Below are 22,074 nucleotides of genomic sequence, written 5' to 3'. Positions count from 1 at the left end.
TGGCCGGTCCTGAGATTTTCCTGCTTAACCCTCTCATGTAACAGGCAGTCAAAACCCTCACAAGTAACCAAACATATCTCAGTTCAGAAACAAAGAATTTTGGTCCAAGGTATCGACACTTCAAACTTCATTCACATTGAGACTTCTGCTCCTCCTTCCCAGCTAAGGCACAGAGTTGGCATTTGAGTGGTCACTGTCTGCCCATCTCTAATCACCTCCCACATGGGTAGAAGTGAGATAAGAGAGGGATGGTTCTCTGGTGAGGTGGTTTCAAGCTCTCTGGGACCACTACGTGGTTGAAGCTGAGACTTTTTTCCCAGGTCCTTCATTCCCCTCACTGGGCACCTCCATCCTCCAGCAGCATCTTCCACTCCATCTCTTGGCTCACCACTCTCCATGCCACACATGCTGAACTATTCTCAACAAGCCTGGAAGTACAGACTGGCCCCATAAGAGCCAAAACTCCTCCTAGCTCTGCCCCTCGGCAGTTAAACAGCTCTTCTCTCACCCTCTAACTGCAGTGTCCCCCAACCATAAGCACACATGTGTCCTGTGCAGTCTGGCAAATGGCATGCCCATACCTCTCTCCCAAGAAAAATCTCTTCCTCCCAACAATCATTGACTCTCAAATCTTGAAACTGACTGGGAATTCAAGAACCATGGAATTGATTTTTCAATCTACCTAGTGTGATGGAGCATCTCACTTGTGAATTTCACTTGTTATTGTCTCTTGATGCCTAGGAAACTTCACCATCCTGTTACCTGTCGCTCTCTGCCCATACCTCCTTGGTGTCCGTGCCTCTCTCTGCATCTAATCCTTTGGTTCCTGCAGGGCTCCCTGACCAGGCTGCAATCATGCTAAGCTCAGTGACTTTATATTATTCATCTTTATGTACCCAGAGCTTAAGACAAGACCTGACGGGGTTTTTATCTGTACAACTCTGGTGGCCAATCTTAATAAAAACACATTCTGTTGAATGGATCAATGAGTATGGATGCGGTGGAGGGCAACATATTAGTACTGATTTGGTGTTAACCTGCTGTTAACAGAGGTGACAGTACCCAGCTCCTCCATGTTTTCCCCCAAATAAATCTCAAAGTGATAGCTCTCACTAACTTGGACCTCTTTATTTCTCCCTTAAACAAACCCATGATTTCATTTGCAATGAAAAATCAAATTCTATGTTTTTAGGCACCTGAAGGCTCACTGACAACTTTGATGCTGAATGAACAGAGGTTTTCCACTTTCTCTTTTCTCTCTTCTGTTTCTGGTGTCACGTCCAATAGTGCCACACTGGACCTCCAGCAGTTCATGAGACCTGATGCTAGACTATCAGAAGTTTGAAAGCCTCTTGTTTAACATAATTTTTTTTTCTTTTGGCTATGCTGCTCAGCATGTGGGATCAGGGATAGAGTCCCCCTTGCACTGGAAACTCAGAGTCTTAATCATTGGACCACCAAGAAAGTCCCAAACATAGCCATTATTAAAAATTAATGTTATGTTAAGAACAGAAGTAAAACTCTGAGTCTGGGACCTAGCTGCTTAGATTCTATGTCAGGATGAAGTAATAAAAGGTTACTATAAATATTCTTTTAGGGCAGAAATTCAGCTTCAATATTGCCATCTCTGACTCTAAAAATACACTGCATTGGTATAGGCACTCCCTTCTTAGACACTGGTGTGTGGATTCAGCTTTACCAAAATAAAGTCTGTAAAACTGAAATGCACTCTCAGCACAGCACAGAAGGAGTAAATCTCAGCCAGTAGCTGAGGTGCTGCTCTTTAAAGGCCTGCAGCTCATCTCTACACGTCCTCCTGGGGGAGGTGGGCACCAAGATTTTCTCAAGGGGGCATACAGGGAAAGCCCCACTGCAATGTCTGTGGCTAAGGGAAGGTTATCCAGGTCAGTGCTTAATGAGTAGTTAAACATTTCTAAGGCTACTGTTCAGCACAGGGAATATAGCCAATATTTTATAATAACTTAATGGAGTATAGTCTATACATATATTGAATCACTATGTCATATACCTGAAACTAATGTAATATTGTAAATCAACTGTACAGAAAGAATGAATGAATGAATGAAAGGAAGGAAGGAATAAAGAAAAAGAAGAAAAAAAAATTTCTAAGTCAGCTGTGCTCAATGATTTTATTCTTTATGTTTTCGAAGTGATGCTCAAAATACCATTTAAAGTCCTCAAGTGGCCCGGGGTTCCCCATAGCCTCTCAAGGAGGACACCCTGGTGAGAAGGGATTTTTAAAAAAGAAACATGACTAAACTGACCAGGTGAGGTAAATGACTTTTTTTAAAGCAAAATTCCAACATGGGAATCAGAGAGGTCAAAGGAGCCCGGTCTTTGAGAAGAATTACATTATCTACTTTTCTGACTCCTACTAGAGAAACAAAACCTTCATTAAACATTTGAAATTGAATTTGCACAGGGCCTAAATCATAAGCATCAGTATGAGAAATTTCCCCAAATGTATTTTTAAGGAGAAATAATTCTTTAAAATGTTTACTCGTGTGTAGAGTTAAGTTTCCCTGATGTTGAAAAGTCAGAGCCCCTGGAAAGTTAGAAGTTCACTGTTCAAAGCCAAAAGCAAAAGTGCTGTGGTGGGAGCAATGATACCCTTGGTTGACAAATGAGTTGCACTTCTTCCTAGCTTCGGGGTTAAGAGGACGCTGAGGGGAAGAGACCCAGAAGGAGGTCGGGAAGGGCTCACCTGAGGCTGTAGAGCACTTTGCCGTCGGGCTGGACCCGAAGCATCACGTTGTCTGTGGTGGTGTCGTGGATGAAGGAGCGCTTGGAGTGCACAAAAAACATGTCAGGGACCCAGATCTTCTTCACCAGCCGGCCGTCAAATGTCATGCTGAGGTTGTTGGTGCTCGGGAAGGACAGCCTCTCGTCCTTCCAGTAGTGCCTCAGGTAGAGGGTCATCGTGAAGTCCTGGGACCAAGGGTAGGGAGGAGGAGCCCACACTGAACGGCCGGGTGATAGCAGGGCACCCTGCACCCCCACCACCAGGCTGAGGAGTGAACTGAGCCCAGGGCGGCCTTGCTTCTAGTCTCTGCTGCTTCAGGAGGGAGGGAACACTTGTATGGGGGACTCAGCAGGAGGTTGTACAGAGGGGGCCTTGAAACCACCCCACCCCACCCCACCCCTGGGCACTTGCCTCCACTTGCAGAAGGCTGCTCCTGCCAGTGCTGGGACCCCAGCCTGGGGGCAGCCTGCCCACACACAGGGCCAACTGCCAGCCTAAGAGTTCATGCCTCTGGAAGCAGCCCTCAGCCAGGGAGTGGGGCTGGGGATGGGTAATGGGGATGGATAACCCAGCTCTCTGGCCCCTCAGTGGGGACAACCCTGAGGTGAGCTCTTTGCTGACTCCCAGAGAAGCCCAGAGGGACTGATTCTCACGTAGATCTGATCTGATGACATGACCGTTTTTGCTTCCTTCCTTTTTCCTATCTCACCTCTCCACCCTCTTCTTATATAGATAATTTTTTTATACCACCTAGGTGGTGCTAGTGGTAAAGAACCTGCCTGCCATTACAGGTAAACCCAGGAGATGCAGGTTCGATTCCTGGGGTCAGGAAGATCCCCTGAAGGAGGGCATGGCAACCCACTCCAGTATTCTTGCCTGGAGAATCCCATGGACAGAGGAGCCTGGCAGGTTGCAGTCCATAGGGTCACACAGAGTTGGACATGACTGAAATGACCTAGCGCGCACGTGCGCGTGCGCGCGCGCGCGCGTGCGCGCGCGCACGTGCACACACACACACACACACACACACACATACATATATATATATATATATAGACTGTGCCACGCAGCTTGCAGGATCATCATTCCCTGACCAGGAATTGAACTCAGGCCCTCAGTAGTTAAAGTGTGGAGTCCTAAGCCCTGGGCCATCAGAGAATCCCCCCTGACTCTTTTCTTGTATTTCCTTGGTGTCTGTGTGTGCGCCCAGTCGCGTTTGACTCTTTGCAACCCCATTAGTTATAGCCCACCAGGCGCCTCTGTCCATGGAGTTCTCTAGGCGAGAATACTGGGGTGGCTGCTGTTAAACTACTTGTGCCAGAATGCTAGTCTCAGATCTGCTTCTCCCCAGCTAAGACAAGCTTCTAAAAAGTCCTGTAAGTCAAGGAGTTGCAGAACGTTCTGTTTGTTAATCAAAGCCCATTTAAAAAAGAAAAAGAGAGGAAACTTGAGCTTTTTCTGCATTTTCACCGCCAGACACAGAGTCCACAGGAGTAGCTTGTGTCTGGCTCCTTGGATCCCGCTGTTTATGCTGGACAGCATTTGTCCAGAGAACACATCCAGGTGGCAAGAGCCTGGACACTGGGGTGGGGACGGTCATGTCTGTCATGCGGCTCTGTTTCCTGCCAACAGGGCAGCTTTGAGCAAGTGTCTCGACCTCGCTGAGCCACCTGTAAATCGAGTGTGGGAATTCCCACTGCCTGGGGGTTATGAGCCCAGGGATTGTGAGCCCGGGGAATTGTGGTGTGTGGCCCTCCTGGCCCAGCACAGGGCCCGAGGGGATCCCTCACCCGCAGCCTTGGCCGGAGAAGCGCTTACCATATCCACCTCTGAGATGCTGTCCAAGCTCTCCACCTGCACGTCCACGCCAACAGGAATGGCCGGCCCTGGGGACGGGGCATGGCAAGAGCATTTACTCTTTTTATTTGAACTTTGACTACGAATGAGACAGGCATAAGGAGTATTTCTCACAGCACATTCAGATTTGAAGGTTTGGTGTCCCACATGCCAGGCTAAAGTCAAACCAGAGATAAAAGGGTGGCATCATGGGCTCGCTCCCTAGAATATTCCAGCGAAGGTAAAAAAAAAAATTCTTTTTTGGTCTGAATCAGTCAGGTGATTCTGAAATGAGGAAGTTAATACAAAGCATTTGTCTTTGGTTACATATGCTCACCTAAAGGAACAATGAGGCCTGGGTCAAAGTTGGGTCCCATCTAAAGAGTTACTCCTTCACATGAAGTCACACATTTTTTAATTTTTGTATTCACCTCCCGATTTTGCACCCTCTTTCATCTTGGAAGCCAGTGTCTGTGGCCAGGAGAAAGGCCCTGCTTGGTGAATTAGAACCAAGGTCATATTCAAAACATTTGCCAAGGTACTGATCTGCATCTTTACTAGATGATGGAGTCGCCTCCATGGGGGATGTGATACACTGGGTGGATATGAAAATATTATATTTGGAGGGCATTTCTAGGCCATAAAAATATTTATAAAAAGAAAGAATTATCAGGGAAGTAGATTGCTGCCTCTTTTCCTCCCTGCTTTCAGGTATGTAGGAGAGGCATGGAACATCATCACAGAATATCATCATGGAATATCATCACGGAGTGAAAAGGTGAATTTGGGTCCAACAGCAGCAGATTAGGGACTGAATAAAGACTCCCTTCTAGAACCTGTTTATCCTTTAGGCAAAAGTGACTGGAAGAAGTAAAAGGCATGAGAATAATTTCTGAAATAAATATTTTTTTCCCAGTGGGGGGGAAAAAAGCTCATAAGAATGAAAACCCTATTTGTCACTAAGAAACCTGAAATGTGGCAGCTGCAGGCTAAGCTTCAAAGGGCTCTGGCACTAAATCATTATTTTCTAAAGAGTTTTCATTTAATTAAACTCAGCAGACCACACTCTACCCTAGGATATGGGCCCAGAGTTCTGTCTGCCAGCTCCAGGATAAGAACAAATTTAGTCCAAGATTCATATTTCATGTTAAATTGATAATACAGTCATGATTTTAGGGGTATGATTATTGTGCATTTTTAAATGTATATTGCAGATAGAACTTTTACATTTTATTTTAAAAATTATGCATTTATAAGAGCTATGAAAGTGAGCATCATTTAAGAAAATTCCAAAAACTGCTTCCACAAATAAATAAATTTAAAAGACCCAATTTTTAAAAAATTGTTATTTCAAAGCATTTTCAGGAGGCAACTTTGGACTGCAACGTCCCCACAGCCAGCTACTAGCCTCCTTAATACTGGGACATCCTTATTGGGAGCCATGGCCTGAGGACAGCTCGGCTAGTCTGGCCGCAAACCAGCAGCTGCCTCCCAAGAATGCGTTCAGCAGAGCCCAAGGCAGGCTGGCCAGGGCAGGTGCTCAGATGATGCTGAGGGCTCAGGCATTGTTCACAACCTAGGCAGACCTGATTGGGGTAGGGAGCAATGCTGAATGGTTCCCTGGTCAGATGCTGCCCACAGACAGACAGAAGGACCTGGAAAGAAGACGAGCCTCAAGAGTGCATGCCTCATACCTCCAAAGCCAGGCCTCATGCTGAAATCGTGGTCATCTATCCTCAGAAGCTGCTCTGATTTTGTTAGTGGCGATTTCGTAATATCAGGGCTTCGTTTAAGAATTGGGCTGCAGAGCGAGAGAAAACAGGTTGATCACATACCCTAATTAAGTCAGATGAAAACTATTTTCATTCAGACCTGATCTTGACAAGTTTGATGGGCTGTGGTATTTCTTCTTTAAAGCTACTGGAATTCCTCTCTTCCATTCTCCGGCTTTCTGGGTCAATGAACCAACCCAGAAGATCCAAGACAGGAGTTTAGGAATGTGAATGAGGAGCTTGCAAAATACCAACATCTAGGGGACTCCCCTGGTGGTTCAGTGGTTAAGACTTCACCTTCCAGTGTAGGGGGTGCAGGTTCGCTCCCCAGGGAGCTAAGATCTCACATGCCTCTTGGCCAAAACACAAAAAACATAAAACAGAAGCAATATTGTAACAAATTCAACAAAGCCTTTAAAATAAATAAAATATTTTAAAATCCAGCATCCAGGCCCCCAGAGGTGCCAATCTGGGCAGAATGGAACCTGGACATTAACGTTTTTAAAAGCCTCCCAGATGATTTTAATGTGAAACCAAGGCTGAAAACTGCTGGTCCTGGGCTTACTAATGTCTAAACTCACCCAAAGCTCCTCAGCCATTTGGGGCAGGTTGCAGCTGGAGGGGAGAGGCAGTGGGTGTTGGCCGAGCCTGGCTCCCTTGGACCCCTCTGGCCCATCCTGCAGAGAGAGCATGGACTTGCCCTTTGTTCAAATGCCAACCATTCTGGCTCCCTGGGAGGCAGCTTCCTGCGCTTCTGCTTCCGAATCGAATCTAGGGCCATTTTAATTCATATTCACTTTTTCTAAGTAGGTAATATATTTGCAGGGTTTGACAATTAAAAAGAGAAAGGAAATGCAGTGAAAAGTTGCCTTTCTACCTGTGCCTCCGTTCATCCCATTCCCCCAACCACTGTTACTGCTCTCTCTCTGTTCTTCATATGGCCGTGGGCCTTGTAGGATCTTAGTTCCCTGACCAGGGATCAACCCAGAACCCCTGCTTTGCAAGCGTGAGTCTTAACCACTGGACCGCCAAGGAAGTCCCCCTTCCCCCTGGTACCCCTCTTATTGGTTTCTGGTCTATCTGTTCAGAGTATCTTGTAGGTACAAGTAAATACAAACATACATTCTTATATCCTGTATTTTTCCAGTTGCTTTGAGATATAATCAATACTTAACATTGTATTAGTTTTAGCTGTACATGATGATTTGATACATGTATATTTTGTAGTAAAATTATTACCACAATGCATCTAGTTAACATCCCTCACCTCTCATAGTCACACTTTTTTTTTTTCTTGTGATGAGAAACTTTAAGAGCTACTCTTAACAGTTTTCGAATATGCAATATAGTAGTGTTAACTATAGTCACCATGCTGTACATTAACATCCTCGGGACTTATTTATGATATAACTGGAGTCTTGTACCTCTTGATCCCTTTCATCCATTTCGCCCACCCCACACCCTACACCTAGGGCAACCACCTATCTGTTCTCCGTATCTACTATTTTTTTTTTTTAATTCCACATAGAAATGAAATCATACAGTATTTGTCATGTATGCTGTGGCAAATGGTCTCTTATTTTTACACCTCAAGTAACACATAAACTTACACTTTTTACTTCTTTCTTTATATATATAACTTGGATTTTTTTCCATATCAAAGTATCCCAAGCCTCATATTCTTTTTCACACTACATAGTGTTGCGCTGCACAGATATACCATCACTCACGCGCTCAGTCCTCTATCGGTGGACACATGAGTTGCTTCTCGTCTTGCTGTTACAATCAGTGCCACAAGGGCCTTGCACAGTCTTCACTTACCCCTCAGCAGCATCTCTGGAACTCACAGAAACAATGAACTGCCCTCCCAGCTCCTCGTCCCAACAGCAGTGTGTGTGTGTCCTCCCGTGTACCATGCACACTCAAACACACACTCACACTTCTTTCAATGCACATGTCCCAAACTTTGGCCTACATCAGCATCTCTTGGAGGCCTGTTTCAAACCTAGGCTTCTGAACCTCGCCATGCCCCAAAGTTTCTGATTTAGCAGGTCTGGGCTAAGGTCTAAGAATTTGTACTTGTCACAAGTTTCCAGATGCTGCTGGTGGTGGTGGTCAGGAGATGGCACTTTATTTTAATGTTTTGGCCATGCCACCCAGTATGTAAGATATTAGATTCCTGACCAAGAATGGAACCTGTGCCCTCTGCATTGGAAGCACAGGGTCTTAACCACTGGGCCACCAGAAAAGTCCCTGAAGATGGCACTTTGAGGACCAGAGCTCTGGTGCATTCATTCTCAACACACAATTTCCTCCCTTGTAACTGGCTCCGTCCATCATTAAGTGCTTGGCTATCTTCTTTCCTGAAGAAACTATCATTCTGGGCAGGGGGTGGGGGGTGCAGAGAATGTGTCTGGGAGACAGAAAAGCAGAGTTCCACTCTCCAGTGACCTTCCTGCTCTGTGCCTTTGGGTACCTTTCCCTGGGATTCAGTTTCCTCATCTTATTGAAGGTGAAGCTCTGTGACAGGACCAGGGCTGCGTGGAGCCAATGGGATCATGTGTGTGTGTGTACTTTTTAAACTTGAAGGTGGACTGCACATGGAAGGAGCCATTGTTGTTTCTCAGCCAACAGGAAGTTTCCTCCTAAAGGAAGGAAATCGCTGAGCTGGCAGCAAAGGCCGCGTCCTGGGGAAGAATCTTAACTAATGGATCAAGGTGGAGGTACGTTGCTGCTGGAAGGGAGGGAGGAAGCCACTGCTGCCCACCTCCTCTCTCTCCTAATGGAGCCAGGAGCCCTCCTTCTGCTCCCTCCCCCTTGGCCAGGAGTAGAGGTGTTGCTGCAAATCACTGCAGCTTAGGTGTGGGGAAGAGGCCCCTTACAGTGGTGTGCATGCACCTCTGGTCACTGTCTGCCTTACTTGAGCACATCTTTGTGCACTCTGTCTTTGAGGCTTACTATGAAATTAAAACTAAAGGTGTTCTAGAGTCCAGGTACTCAAATCAACAAAGTATCCTTCACCCTGTAGATTTACTTCAAATCTAACTGGAATAAAATGTGAAAGAAAAAAAAAAAGACTACAGAACTGCAGTGCATTATTTTAGCTTTCAACGAGCAATTCCCATGACCCACAGAAGCAGGAATTGGAGGATTAATTATTCAGAAGGCCTGATTTGAAGAGGTCTGACCTAAACTATCTCCCCAGCTGAAACTGATGGCATTTTTAACCTGGAACTGCCATGAAGCTGTCAGTGTGGAGAGCGACACTTTGCCAGGTGGACCATTTCGCTTGGGCATCCTTGCACTTCAGCTTAGGGATTCAGCCAAAAGTGCACCGGCAGATGAGAGAGCAGAGGGTAATTCCTCCTTCTCTCTCGGCTTCGATGCCAGGGACTAGCCATGTCTGTGTTGCCCTATGACCACAGATAATCACAGTACTTCAATAAGCTCCAGTTACACAATTTCCCCTTCAGGTCTGCAGGTAGTCACGGCTTCCTGTATTTCTTGTGCTTGGGGGTGGGGCATTTACTTGCCTGGTTGCTGCCCTGAACCCTGTGCACCGCTCTGTGAGCGGTCTCTTTATTCAATTATTGGTTAAGCCCTTCTGAGTGCAGTGCTGTTTTCTGCCAAGACCCGACTGATACCCAGGGATATTAGGGCTGATGCACAGGGATTATGTCATCTGCGACCAAGTGGAGCAGGGGCAGGTGTGCACTCTGCAGGAGGTGGTCCCAGGGCTGGGGAAGGGCAAAGACTGGAGGGAGAGCTACAGGTCATCACAGTGGATGGTCAGCAGGGGCAGGACGAGGCCACAGGCCACTGAGGGCAGAGTCCTGTTCATCTTTGGCATTTTGCACAGTGCTGGGTGCCCATGGACTCTCAGTACATGTGAGTGAGTGAAGAACGGTATTAGTTCTTTGGATGGGTGCCAGAGAGAGCAATACAAGAGATGCAGGAAAAAAGAGGGGGTAGGAATAAAAGTCAAGTTTGGCCCCAGTCTTACTGTGGCTTTTGTTGTTGTTTCGTCGCTATGTCGTAGACCACCAGTCTCATCTGTCCGTGGAATTCTCCAAGCAAGAGTACTGGAGTAGGTTGCCATGCTCTCCTCCAAGGGATTCTTCCCCACCCAGGGATCGAACCTGAGTCTCCTGAATTGGCAGGTGAATTCTTTACCACTGAACCACCAGGGAAGCCCTACTGTGGCTTTGAGCCAGTCTAAAACAGAACTGGGCACCTACCCAAGGAAGGGCTGCCAAATTCTGAGATGTCACTACCTCTGCCATCATGAAGCTGAGATTCTAGCTTAGCAAAAAACTGATAATTAGGACACATAAAATCTTATTCTTTCTTTGCCACACCACGCAATTTGTGGGATCTTAGTTCCTGACCAGGAGTTGAATCCCAGCCATGGCAGTGCAAGCACTAAGTCCTAACCACTGGACCACCAAGGAACTCCCATAAAATCTTTTTAAAATTGTTGCTATTTAATATTTTACAATAACTATTTTTTGTTCACATTCCTATGTTAACATTTTTTGGAAAATAGATTGAAGCCTAAAGGAAAGGATGAAAACCACTAAGAAATAACCGGTACCATCCTGAGTATATCCTTAAAACCCTGAGAGAGGGAAAAACACTATAACTTGCTTCTAACTCAAGTTACATATATCTTAAAATACTCTTAATGTCACCAGCATCATTTTACCAGCTGAGGTATGAGTATTAACCTTGAAATGAAGTATAACACATAGCAAATAAAAGGATAACTAACACTGCCTGAGTACTTACTCTCTGCCAGTTACCAGGCTAACTATATCACATGTATTAACTGGGTTAGTCTTTATAACAACCCTGTGAGGTAGGCCTTGCCATTGTGCCCATTTCATACATGAGGAAGCTAAGACACAGACAGTTTTAATAACTTGTGAAAGTGAAGGAGCCAGGAGTCACACTCAGAGGCTCTGGCTCTAAGGATGGGAGGCAAGTTTGGCCACTGTATCTCACTGGGAGATCTGGCACCCATTGCCTGCAATTTGGGTTCAGTGTGGAAGGTCCAAGCTTACCTTTCCCCTCACAGAAGAGCCAGCATGGACCTTGCACAAAACTGGTGCCCACTCACTGATTAAACAAAGGCGTTTATTGGGATTTCCCTGGCAGTACGGTGGTTTAATTTCCATGCTTCCAATGCAGGTGAAGTGGGTTCAATCCTGGTCAGGAAAAAAATGAGTGCATTTACTAATTGATTCCCTAGGAACTTATGAACAAGGAATTGACATATTCCAAGTTGGATACTTGGTTGTCTGAGGAGGCCTTACAAATAGCTGTGAAAAGAAGGGAAGCAAAAAGCAAAGGAGAAAAGGAAAGATATACCCATGTGAATGCAGAGTTCCAAAGAATAGCAAGGAGAGATAAGAAAGCCTTCCTTAGCAATCAATGCAAAGAAATAGAGAAAAACAATAGAATGGGAAAGACTAGAGGTCTCTTCAAGAAAATTAAAGACACCAAGGGAACATTTCATGCAAAAATGGGCTCAATAAAGGACAGAAATGGCAGGGACCTAACAAAAGCAGAAGATATTAAGAAGAGGTGGCAAGAATACACAGAAGAACTGTACAAAAAAGATCTTCACAGCCCAGATAATCATGATGGTGTGATCACTCACCTAGAGCCAGACATCCTGGAATGTGAACTCAAGTGGGCCTTAGAAAGCATCACTACAAACAAAGCTAGTGGAGGTGATGGAATTCTAGTTGAGCTATTTCAAATCCTGAAAGATGATGCCGTGAAAGTGCTGCACTCAATATGCTGGCAAATTTGGAAAACTCAGCAGTGGCCACAGGACTGGAAAAGGTCAGTTTTCATTCCAATCCCAAAGAAACGAAATGCCAAAGAATGCTCAAACTACCGCACAATTGCACTCATCTCACACACTGGTAAAGTAATGCTCAAAATTCTCCAAGCCAGGCTTCAGCAATATGTGAACCGTGAACTTCCAGATGTTCAACTGGATTTAGAAAAGGCAAAGGAACAAGAGATCAAATTGCCAATATCCACTGGATCATCGACAAAGCAAAAGAGTTTCAGAAAAATATCTATTTCTGCTTTATTGACTATGCCAAAGCCTTTGTGTGGATCACAATAAACTGTGGAAAAGTCTGAAAGAGATGGGAATACCAGACCACCTGATATGCCTCTTGAGAAACCTGTATGCAGGTCAGGAAGCAACAGTTAGAACTGGACATGGAACAACAAGCTGGTTCCAAATAGGAAAAGGAGTATGTCAAGGCTGTATGTTGTCACCCTGCTTATTTAACTTCTATGCAGAGGACATCATGAGGAATGCTGGGCTGGAAGAAGCACAAGCTGGAATCAAGATTGTTGGAAGAATTATCAATCACCTCAGATATGCAGATGACACCACCCTTACAGCAGAAAGTGAAGAAGAACTAAAGAGCCTCTTGATGAAAGTGAAAGAGGAGAGTGAAAAAGTTGGTTTAAAGCTCAACATTCAGAAAACAAAGATCATGGCATCTGGTCCGGGGAAACAGTGGCTGACTTTACTTTTCTGGGCTCAAAAATCACTGGAGATGGTGATTGCAGCCATGAAATTAAAAGATGCTTACTCTCTGGAAGGAAAGCTATGACCAACCTAGACAGCATATTAAAAAGCAGAGACATTGCTTTGTCAACAAAGGTCCGTCTAGTTAAGGCTATGATTTTTCCAGTGGTCATGTATGGATGTGAGAGTTGGACTATAAAGAAAGCTGAGCGCCAAAGAATTGATGCTTTTGAACTGTAGTGTTGGAGAAGACTCTTGAGAGTCCCTTGGACTGCAAGGAGATACAACCAGTACATCCTAAAGGAGATCAGTCCTGGGTGTTCATTGAAAAGACTGATGTTGAAGCTGAAACTCCAATACTTTGGCCACATGATGCGAGGAGTTGACTGACTGGAAAAGACTCTGATGCTGGGAGGGACTGGGGGCAGGAGGAGAAGGGGACGACAGAGAATGAGATGGCTGGATGGCATCACTGACTCGATGGACGTGAATCCGAGTGAACTCTGGGAGTTGGTGATGGACAGAGAGGCCTGGCGTGCTGCAGTTCATGGGGTCTCAGAGTCAGACACAACTGAGAGACTGAACTGAACTGAAGTTATAATAATACGAGATGACATTTGAGACAGCTTCTTGGACTGAATGGAGGGTATATGTTTTTTGAACATATATTTTTATTCTATCTTCTTGGAGATTATGAAAAATTCTGGCCCATGGTCCTTCTTCTTGATATTTCCTTGCTGTAGTTCCCAGTCAGTTTGTCTAAGGATGATGTTTTCTCAAAACATTTCCCAGAGGTTAGCTCAGGTCTGGGGGCCCGTTAGGAGCAGCGTTCTGCCAGAAGGCTCATTTAACTAATAGCAGAGTATTCAATAAGTTATACTTCACTTTGTTCATTACTTCATCTTCAGGCCTGGCATGCTGAAGTCCATAGGGTCAGAAAGAGCTGGACACAACTGAGCGACTGAACAACATTATAGCTCTAGTCCTACTGGCAGACGGCAATGTGGAAATATGGTCAGTCTACTGTCAGAGCCCCACAGAGATGGTTTTGTGTTCCCCATAGACTCACTGGCCTGGGGGTTGTGTGAGTATGTGTGTGTGCATTTAATTTTTCTTTATTTTATTTATTTCTGCCATCATGTTATTTACACTTTCTTGAACAGCATTTCTTGAACTGCTAGAGAGACCGTGCATTTTTCCACATAATGAGTAAGGATTGTGTATTTTCCCTCAAGTATAACTTTCTTTGGATTCCTCACTAAATGGATTTTTGGGTAACTGATGATCTCTTTTTCAAACCACTGCCTCTAAGACTGTGTGATAGGTAAGTTAGGTGTCAACTTGGCTAGACTCTGGTACCAGTGTTTGGTTTGAATACCAGCCTAGAAGTTGCTATGAAGGTGTTCTTAAGATGTGATTAACATTTAAGTCAGTAGCCTTTAAATAAAGCAGATTACCCTTCATAATGTGGGTAGGTCCCATCCAATCAGTTGAAGACCTTAGGAAAAAAGACTGAGGTCCTCTGAGGAAGAGGGAATTTGGTCTGCAGACTACCTTCAGCTGTAACACCAGCTCCTGCTGGAATTTCCCCCTGCCTGCCTGACTGCCATGTAAATTTCAGACTTGGTTGCCCACACAATCACATGAGCCAATTCTTTAAATAAATCCTCCTCCCACCCCAGCTCACCTCGTGTGTGTGTGTGTGTATGTGTGTGTGTATACATATGTGCTTAGTCCCTCAGTTGCATCCAACTCTTTGTGACTCCATGGACTATAGTCTGCCAGGCTTTTCTGTTCATGGGGATTCTCTAGGCAAGAATACTGGAGTGGGTTGCCGTGCCCTCCTCCAGGGGATTTTCACAACCCAGGGATTGAATCCAGGTCTCCTGTATTGCAGGCGGATTTTTTACCTTGTGAGCCACCAGGGAATCCCCGTATATACACATATATAGGTATATATATATTATAATAAATATTGTACTATATATGTGTGTGTGTGTGTGTAATACCACAGAGAGATAGATAGAGAGGTAGATATATACACATACATTGCTGTTGTTTAGTATCTAAGTTGCATCTGACTCCTCTGGGACTACATGGACTATAGCCCACCAGGCTCCTCTGTCCATGGGACTTCCCAGGCAAGAATACTGGAGTGGGTTGCCATGCCATCCTCCAGGGGATTCTCCCAACCCAGGGATTGAATCCAGGTCTCCTGTATTGCAGGCAGATTTTTTTACCTTCTGGGCCACCAGGGAATCCCCGTATATACACATATATAGGTATATATATATTATAATAAATATTGTACTATATATGTGTGTGTGTGTGTGTGTGTGTAATACCACAGAGAGATAGATAGAGAGATAGATATACACACATACATTGTTGTTGTTTAGTATCTAAGTTGCGTCTGACTCCTCTGGGACTACATGGACTATAGCCCACCAGGCTCCTCTGTCCATGGGACTTCCCAGGCAAGAATACTGGAGTGGGTTGCCGTTTCCTTCTCCAGAGGATCTTCTGACCCAGGGATTGAATCTGCATGTGTTGCTTTGGCAGGCAGATTCTCTATCACTGAGCCACCAGGGAAGCCCCACATACATACAGACATCATATATACATGTTACACACATCCTATTGGTTCTATTTCTTGGGAGAACCCTTACTAATAGAGACAGTGAATATTCTATGATGCCTAAAGTCTGCACACCCATGGGAGACCTGAGTTGCCTAGAACCGGAAGGCTGTGTCTGGGGTGGGTGGGGTGTTTGTGCTGTCTCAGAGTCTTCTGATCCAGCCTTCTTGCCACCACAGTGGACCCAGGTTCCCACCAACCTGATGGATCCTCAACACTCAGATTTGGCCCACTGTGGCCCTCCCAGGGGGACAAGATGGCGCAGCAAGGGCATATTTGTCCACCTGCTTCTCTGGTAAAATCTCAACCTTGAACATCCCCTTTTCTTGATCCTTCTGTTTCAGTTTCCTATAAAATGAGGGAATAACCCTAACCTTATAGGATCACTATAAGGATTAAAAAATGTTAATGTGAACATTGCTCTGGTTTTGACATATGAAAACATTTTCATATGGTTCAACCTGAATTTTACATCCACGAGTATAACTTCTTGTTCTCCTTTTACAGTGGGCAGAGTTGGGGACAGGAAGTAGAGAAACGGGCGACGCAGAACTCTGAGGGTACACTGTGTGACCTGGCACGACTTCTGAACTTTCCTGGGCCTTTCTCTTCTCATCTTTGAAAGGAGGGCATTTCCAAGGCCTTTGAAATTCTGCAGAGGAAGGGGTGAGGTCCAATTTGCTCACCGCTTCTTCCAGTGCCTGGAGCAGAGTGTCATCAATACCAATTTGTTGAATGAATGAATGAGTGAGTGAAGTACAAGAAAAGGAAGGGTTAAGAATCTCTCATTTATTCATGCGCAACATTTCTTGAATATCTGCTATTTATCAGATATTGTACTTGAACTTGGGGAGACAAGAATAAAGGTGTTAGCTGAGCCCTTATTATAACTAAACTGTGCCTTGCCCATTCATATAGTCTCCTAACTGTGCCCTGCTCCATGTGACTGTATTTGGAGGCAGGGCCTTTAGGGAGGTATTTAAGGTTAAATGAGACTGGTGCCCACTTAAGAAGAGGAAGAGACACCAAAGAGCCTCCCCATCACATTCCGTCTCCCCATTGGTGAGCCCAGACGAAAGACCCTGTAAGGACACAGCAAAAAGGCGGCAGCTACAAGCCCAGAAGAGATTCCTTCCCAGAAACCAAAGTTGCCACCATCTTGATCATGGCCTTCTAGCCTCCAGGACCTGAGAAAATGAATGTCTGTTGTTTAAGGCACCCAACCTGCGGCGTTTTGTTATGGCAGCCTGGGCAGACAGCTCTCAGGGAGCTCATAGGCTGATAATGCTGAATGATCAGTTGTCCGAGATAGGATAGATGGGGGCCGCGGAAGCTCAGAAAAAAGCCAGCTGAGCCTTGAGATGCAGGGATGGGGGAGGGCCAAGGAAGGTCCTCGAGGAAAGGTGACATCTGTGCTAACACTTGGAGGAGGAAAAATAAGTGAGCCAGAGGAAGAGGGAAGAGATGGGTGTGGTGAGCCCTGGAGCAGCCCAGCGGAGGCTCAGGAAACCATCAGGATGAGTGGCGCTTTGTAACCAGACAAGAGTGAGAAGCACAAAGTGAAGACTCAAAGCTCTAGCGAGCTCTCTGGAGAATGAAGGGAGAACACTGCTAACTTAAACGAAGAAATCACAGGATTTCCCTGGTGGTCCAGTAGTTAAGACTCCACACTCCCAATGCAGGGGACCCAGGTTCAATTCCTGATCAGGGAACTAGGTCCTGAATGCCTCAACTAAGACCCAGCACAGCCAAATTACGAAAAAATATTTTTAAATAAAAATCTAATAAAAGAGGTATAGGGCGATCAGAGAGACCCCGCCCATAACCCAGAGGTTTGCGCTTTGTCAGGACAGGTTCTAACAGCCAACAACCTCCTCCCTCCTGGCCTCCGCCCTCCATCACTTGAATCCGCTGCAAGCTCCCATCGCTGTCTATCCCTCTCACTTTCTTCTAGTCTCAGTGGTCCGGTTGACAGCCAGGCTTCTTGTAAAAGTGAACCACATTCACTGCATTTTCTCCTGCCCTCAACACACCACCCCCCGTCTCCTCCCGCTGTTAACGGCTCTCCATCCCGTAAGTGGAGCTTGCGTCTTGGCCCTCTACCTGATTTTGACCCCGGTGGGATCTGACCCACCAGGTTTTGCAATCCACCATGGGTTGCTCCCTCCTTCTGGAAACCTTTCACACCTCACCTGAACGCCCCTCTGATCCGTAAGCCTCTTGAGAGGAGAGTGTGTACCTGACTTGGTCAGTGATGAGGCACCCACTGCCCGGGGCGCTGTCTACTCTGTGACATGCGTCTGATGACTGTCCCGTAGGTGCTCCCTCAGCCTCTTTGACACCTCTCCATTCCAGTGTTACGCCCATTTCTCCGATCACGCATTTCCAGCTTCCTTCCCTAAACCCTCTAGTTGCGTCATGTGGGATCTTTCCTTGTGGTGAGCGAGCTCAGTTGCCCTGCAGCAAGTGGGATCTTAGTTCCTCGACCAGAGATTGAACCCGTGTCCCCTGCATTGCAAGGCGAATTCCTAACCACTGGACCACCAGGGAGGTCCCCACGGAGTCCTCTTCATCCTTGCCTTAAATGTTGCTCATCACAGCTCTCTCTTTGTCCTGCTCTTTTCTCATGCTATCTTTGGGTCACTTCATCCATCACCACCGAGGAATTCTCTTTACAGCTTCACCTCCAGACCCTAATTCTCTTTTGAGCCACAGACCTGGAGGCCTTCCTGTCAACTGGACAATCATCTTCTAGTAGCTTGTAAGCACACCTGGGTCCACGTGCTCATACTGATCTCATGCTCTTTGCCCCCAACCCTGCTTCTCCTCCTGCTCTCCCTTCCCAGGCACTCCCCTCTACCCAGTTACACCTTCCAGATACCTGCTAGACTCCCACCCAGTCTAATCCTGACAACTCTGCCTCCTTAAACTTCTCATCCATCTTCCACCATCCCTGTTCATTTCATCCCACTAATACCGTCCTAGCTCCGGCTCTCACCGTCTCTCATCCGGTCTGAAGCAGGGACTCTGGATGACTTTTTCTGTCCGCCTTGCAACTCCTTCTGCATCTTCCTGCCACCCTGCCACCAGTGTCATCTCCCCAAAATGGAGATCAGCTGAAACTCTTAGATCCTCACTTTCCTGCAGTTTAAATTTGAGTTCTATAGCATTACAGACAAGAATGCTAATGGTCCTTTGCTTCTGATGGGGTCCATTTGTACTTCCAGAGCTTGAGCAGAAATTTGTCCAGGGGCCTGAAGTGTAGACAGGCTAGATTTTCATCCTTCCAAGGGGGAGGGAGAAACCATAAGTATTGATACATTCTAGAAACACTGCTCACTGCTCTGGCACTCTGATCTTTATCCAGCACGTTTCATGAAGGTGGATCCCATCTGGATATATCTCCCAAGAAGATGCTGAGAAAAACACAGAAATTATTTGCCAGGGCAGAGACTAGAGTAAGCCCCAAGTGAGGCATAAAATGTAAGAAGGCCCTTACTCTTGGGTCGTGCAAGGCCCTATTCATTCATTCAGTCAGCTATTTATTTTTCAGTCATGCTCTAAAGCTTCTGGGATCTTAGTTCCCTGACCAGGGATCAAACCCGCACCCTTGGCAGTGGAAGGAGTAGTAACCATTGGACCGCCAGGGCATTCCCAAGGGTCTCTTTAAATTTTGCATCATTGGCACCTCACTAGCCTCACCCTCACCGTGTGCATGCGTTCACCTTGCTTCTTATGTTATTAGTATGAACTGTGAAAAGCAGCCTGGCTACAAATTACCAGCAGTTTATGAGTTCAGAGTCTGGCTAAAATTAAGCGATCCCTTTAAAAATTTAGGCTACATAAAAACAAAAAACCTGGCTGGGTTCACCATTTTGGAAAGCAATTCTGCCAACTCTACTGGAACTTGAAATGTTCTTATGCCATTTGGTCTAATATACTTCCAGGAGTCTATCCTAATTAAATAATCATGCACATAAACACCTTGTATACAAAGATATCCAGACAGAATATTTATAATAACAAAGAGAAAACAATTAAATATTGTAAGCAGAGGAAGATACTTAAGCAGTTATAATTGTTATTGTGCTTTATAGTGTTCATTCAAATGATAACACTATATACTTCAAGTAAGAAAATATGCAGATTAAATCACATTAGATACAATAAGGTTACAAAACTATATGCATAGAAAAATCCCAGACTAGTTAATATCAAATACACGCTTATAAAAAAAACAGAAGAAAATACACAAAAAAGTTAACAAGGTTGTTTCTAGGTTTTAGGGATTATGGGTGATTTTTGTGCATTGAAAAAAATTTTTTTCCTATGGTTTTTAAAATAACATGTCTTCCATAATAAAAATAAAAGTTCCTTTAAGTAATTTTTTAAAGAAAATTTATTTCGCTTTGTCATTGTGTGTGTGTGTGTATGTGTGTGTGTGTGCGCGCGCGCGCTCAGTCATGTCTCACTCTTTGTGACCCTATGGACTGTAGCCCACCAGACTCCTCTGTTCATGGGATTTTCCAGGCAAGAATACAGGAGTGGATTGCCATTTCCTTCTCCAGGGGATCTTCCTGACCCAGGGATCCACCCTGAGTCTTCGCATCTCCCTGAGTCTCTGCATCTCCTGCATCGGCTGGCAGACTCTTTACCACTAGTGACACACTGGCATTCCTACTAAGTCACCTCTCTAACTCTGGCTTGGGAGAGAGGCTGAGAAGTTTTTGGTGACCACCAATAGGATTTGTTGCTGTCACCTGTAATCCTCGAGAGCACATTTGGTTCAGATCATCTCTATGGCGGCACCGCTCCACAAATTCCACTGTTTATCCAGCAGCCTCTGACTCTGACAGTGATGGGACATGTGTCTTGCGCACAGCAGTCCCTGTCTGTGTCCTGGGCCCACCACGACCAATGGATATTTCAGCTCCTTAACTTTGATATGTTGCTAAAACTGCCTGAAACAAGGGCTGTGAGCCATAGCTGGCTGTTCAGAAGCCCAGGTGTGAAGGGTTCTCTCAAACCCAGAGTGGGTCACTCAGGAGTCAGACACCCAGCCCTCCCACTAGCCCCAGACTCCAAGAAGCTGGATTTCCTTTCATATTCATCCATTTTGCTTTTTTAAAAAAAGTTTTTGGCCACACCTTGTGGCATGTTGGATCTTAGTGCTCTGACTGGGGATTGAACCTACACCCCCTGCACAGGAAGGAAGGTTTAACCACTGGACCACCAAGAAAGTCCCATATTAATTGATACTTATGACCTCTGTTCATCTTACATTCAGAGATGAAGAAAGCTAAAGCTCAATTTGAACTCAGGGTGATAAAGAACCAAGAATCAAGAATGCCCTTCCTGCCTCCATCTCTTCATCAGTAAAGAGAGAGCTGGTTTGGAGGGTGGGGAGCAGGGTCTCTAAATATCCTATTTTATTGATGCATATCAGGCAAGCAGGTGTGCAGACATGCACTTCCACTACCAGCGCTGTCACAGACCCACCTTGGTGAAGCTGATGCTGAAGGATCGGTCTGTTTCTGTCTGGGCTGTCACAGCCAGGGTGGCACGTACCTTGCTGGCAACCATCAGCAGCTGGTCCTCAGGCTGGTCCACCCCTGTACCCTCCCAGTTTACAAATGGGGACAATCTAACGATCCTCCGGGCCATATAGCTTGAAGAAAGCTGTTTTGTTCTCTTTTAAAAGATTGTAAAAGGGACCTACACATCTAGCAGAAATAATTAGAACTCACAGAATCATTCTCCCTAATTAGAGGTCCCATCAGTCATTTGAGAATTCCCAGATTCACTCCAACCTAGGATGCAAACATCAAATAATTGCCCTTATTATTTTTAACTTGCATATTTTCCCCCGGAATCTTTCACCCAGGACAGTTCCTAATAGATTGAAGAATATGTAATGATAGCACTGTATCAAATCTAAGCATCGTTTAAAAAGAAAACGTAATTCTAACGTCACAAAAAAAGAGGGGAGGAAAGCAGGAGAACACAGGGTAAAGGAGCAAGAAGGCAAAGGGCATCCACAGGAAACACCACATACTGGAAACGATTCCACGATTAAACCAGAAGCTCGCTGTACACACCATCTCCCCCTAAATCCTCTGTGCTGAAATGTCCACTCACCTGCCTTTCTTCGACATCTCCTGTATGTCTCTTTTTCGCCAGTGCACTCTGCTTTCAGTAGGCAAAACCCACGCCCACCACAAAAAGAAAACGCCAACTTTCATATTCTGTATGGCCAATGTGGGTTTCCAAATCCAAACGGTTCTCTGAAGAAACAGCAAAAAAAAAAAAAAAAAGGAAAAGGATGTTCTTTTTCTCTCTTAAGACATTATTGGTCTGTTCATTATTAGAAAGATGTTTATTCACGGGGAAAAAAAATCAACCCACAGTCTGTAATCTGGAGAGCAGGAGAAAGCAATTTCCACTAAACCTATAAATCCTCCTACGTCAGATGTCAGGGATTTTCTGCAGGGAGGTTGAAGTCCTG

At 45.3% G+C, this 22,074-nt stretch overlaps 1 protein-coding gene across 1 annotated transcript in view; it reads right to left on the bottom strand.

Moving 5' to 3' along the window:
- GABRR1 (gamma-aminobutyric acid type A receptor subunit rho1) overlaps nucleotides 1-21,820 on the bottom strand; it is a 33,243-nt gene extending 11,423 nt beyond the window's left edge. Inside the window, exons 1-4 of the mRNA XM_068985126.1 lie at nucleotides 21,708-21,820; nucleotides 6,295-6,401; nucleotides 4,583-4,650; nucleotides 2,726-2,949 (exon numbers count right to left, since the gene is read on the bottom strand). Coding sequence (XP_068841227.1) covers nucleotides 2,726-2,949; nucleotides 4,583-4,650; nucleotides 6,295-6,401; nucleotides 21,708-21,811 — 503 coding nt within the window. The 5' untranslated portion in view covers nucleotides 21,812-21,820. The remainder of the gene's footprint in view (nucleotides 1-2,725; nucleotides 2,950-4,582; nucleotides 4,651-6,294; nucleotides 6,402-21,707) is intronic.
- Nucleotides 21,821-22,074: the final 254 nt, after the last annotated feature.

The sequence above is a fragment of the Capricornis sumatraensis genome, chromosome 13 (assembly GCF_032405125.1).
Source record: "Capricornis sumatraensis isolate serow.1 chromosome 13, serow.2, whole genome shotgun sequence".
NCBI classification, from domain to species: Eukaryota; Metazoa; Chordata; class Mammalia; order Artiodactyla; family Bovidae; genus Capricornis; species Capricornis sumatraensis.
The sequence above is the reverse complement of the archived record's forward strand: the minus strand, read 5'-3'. Positions and strand labels throughout refer to the sequence as shown.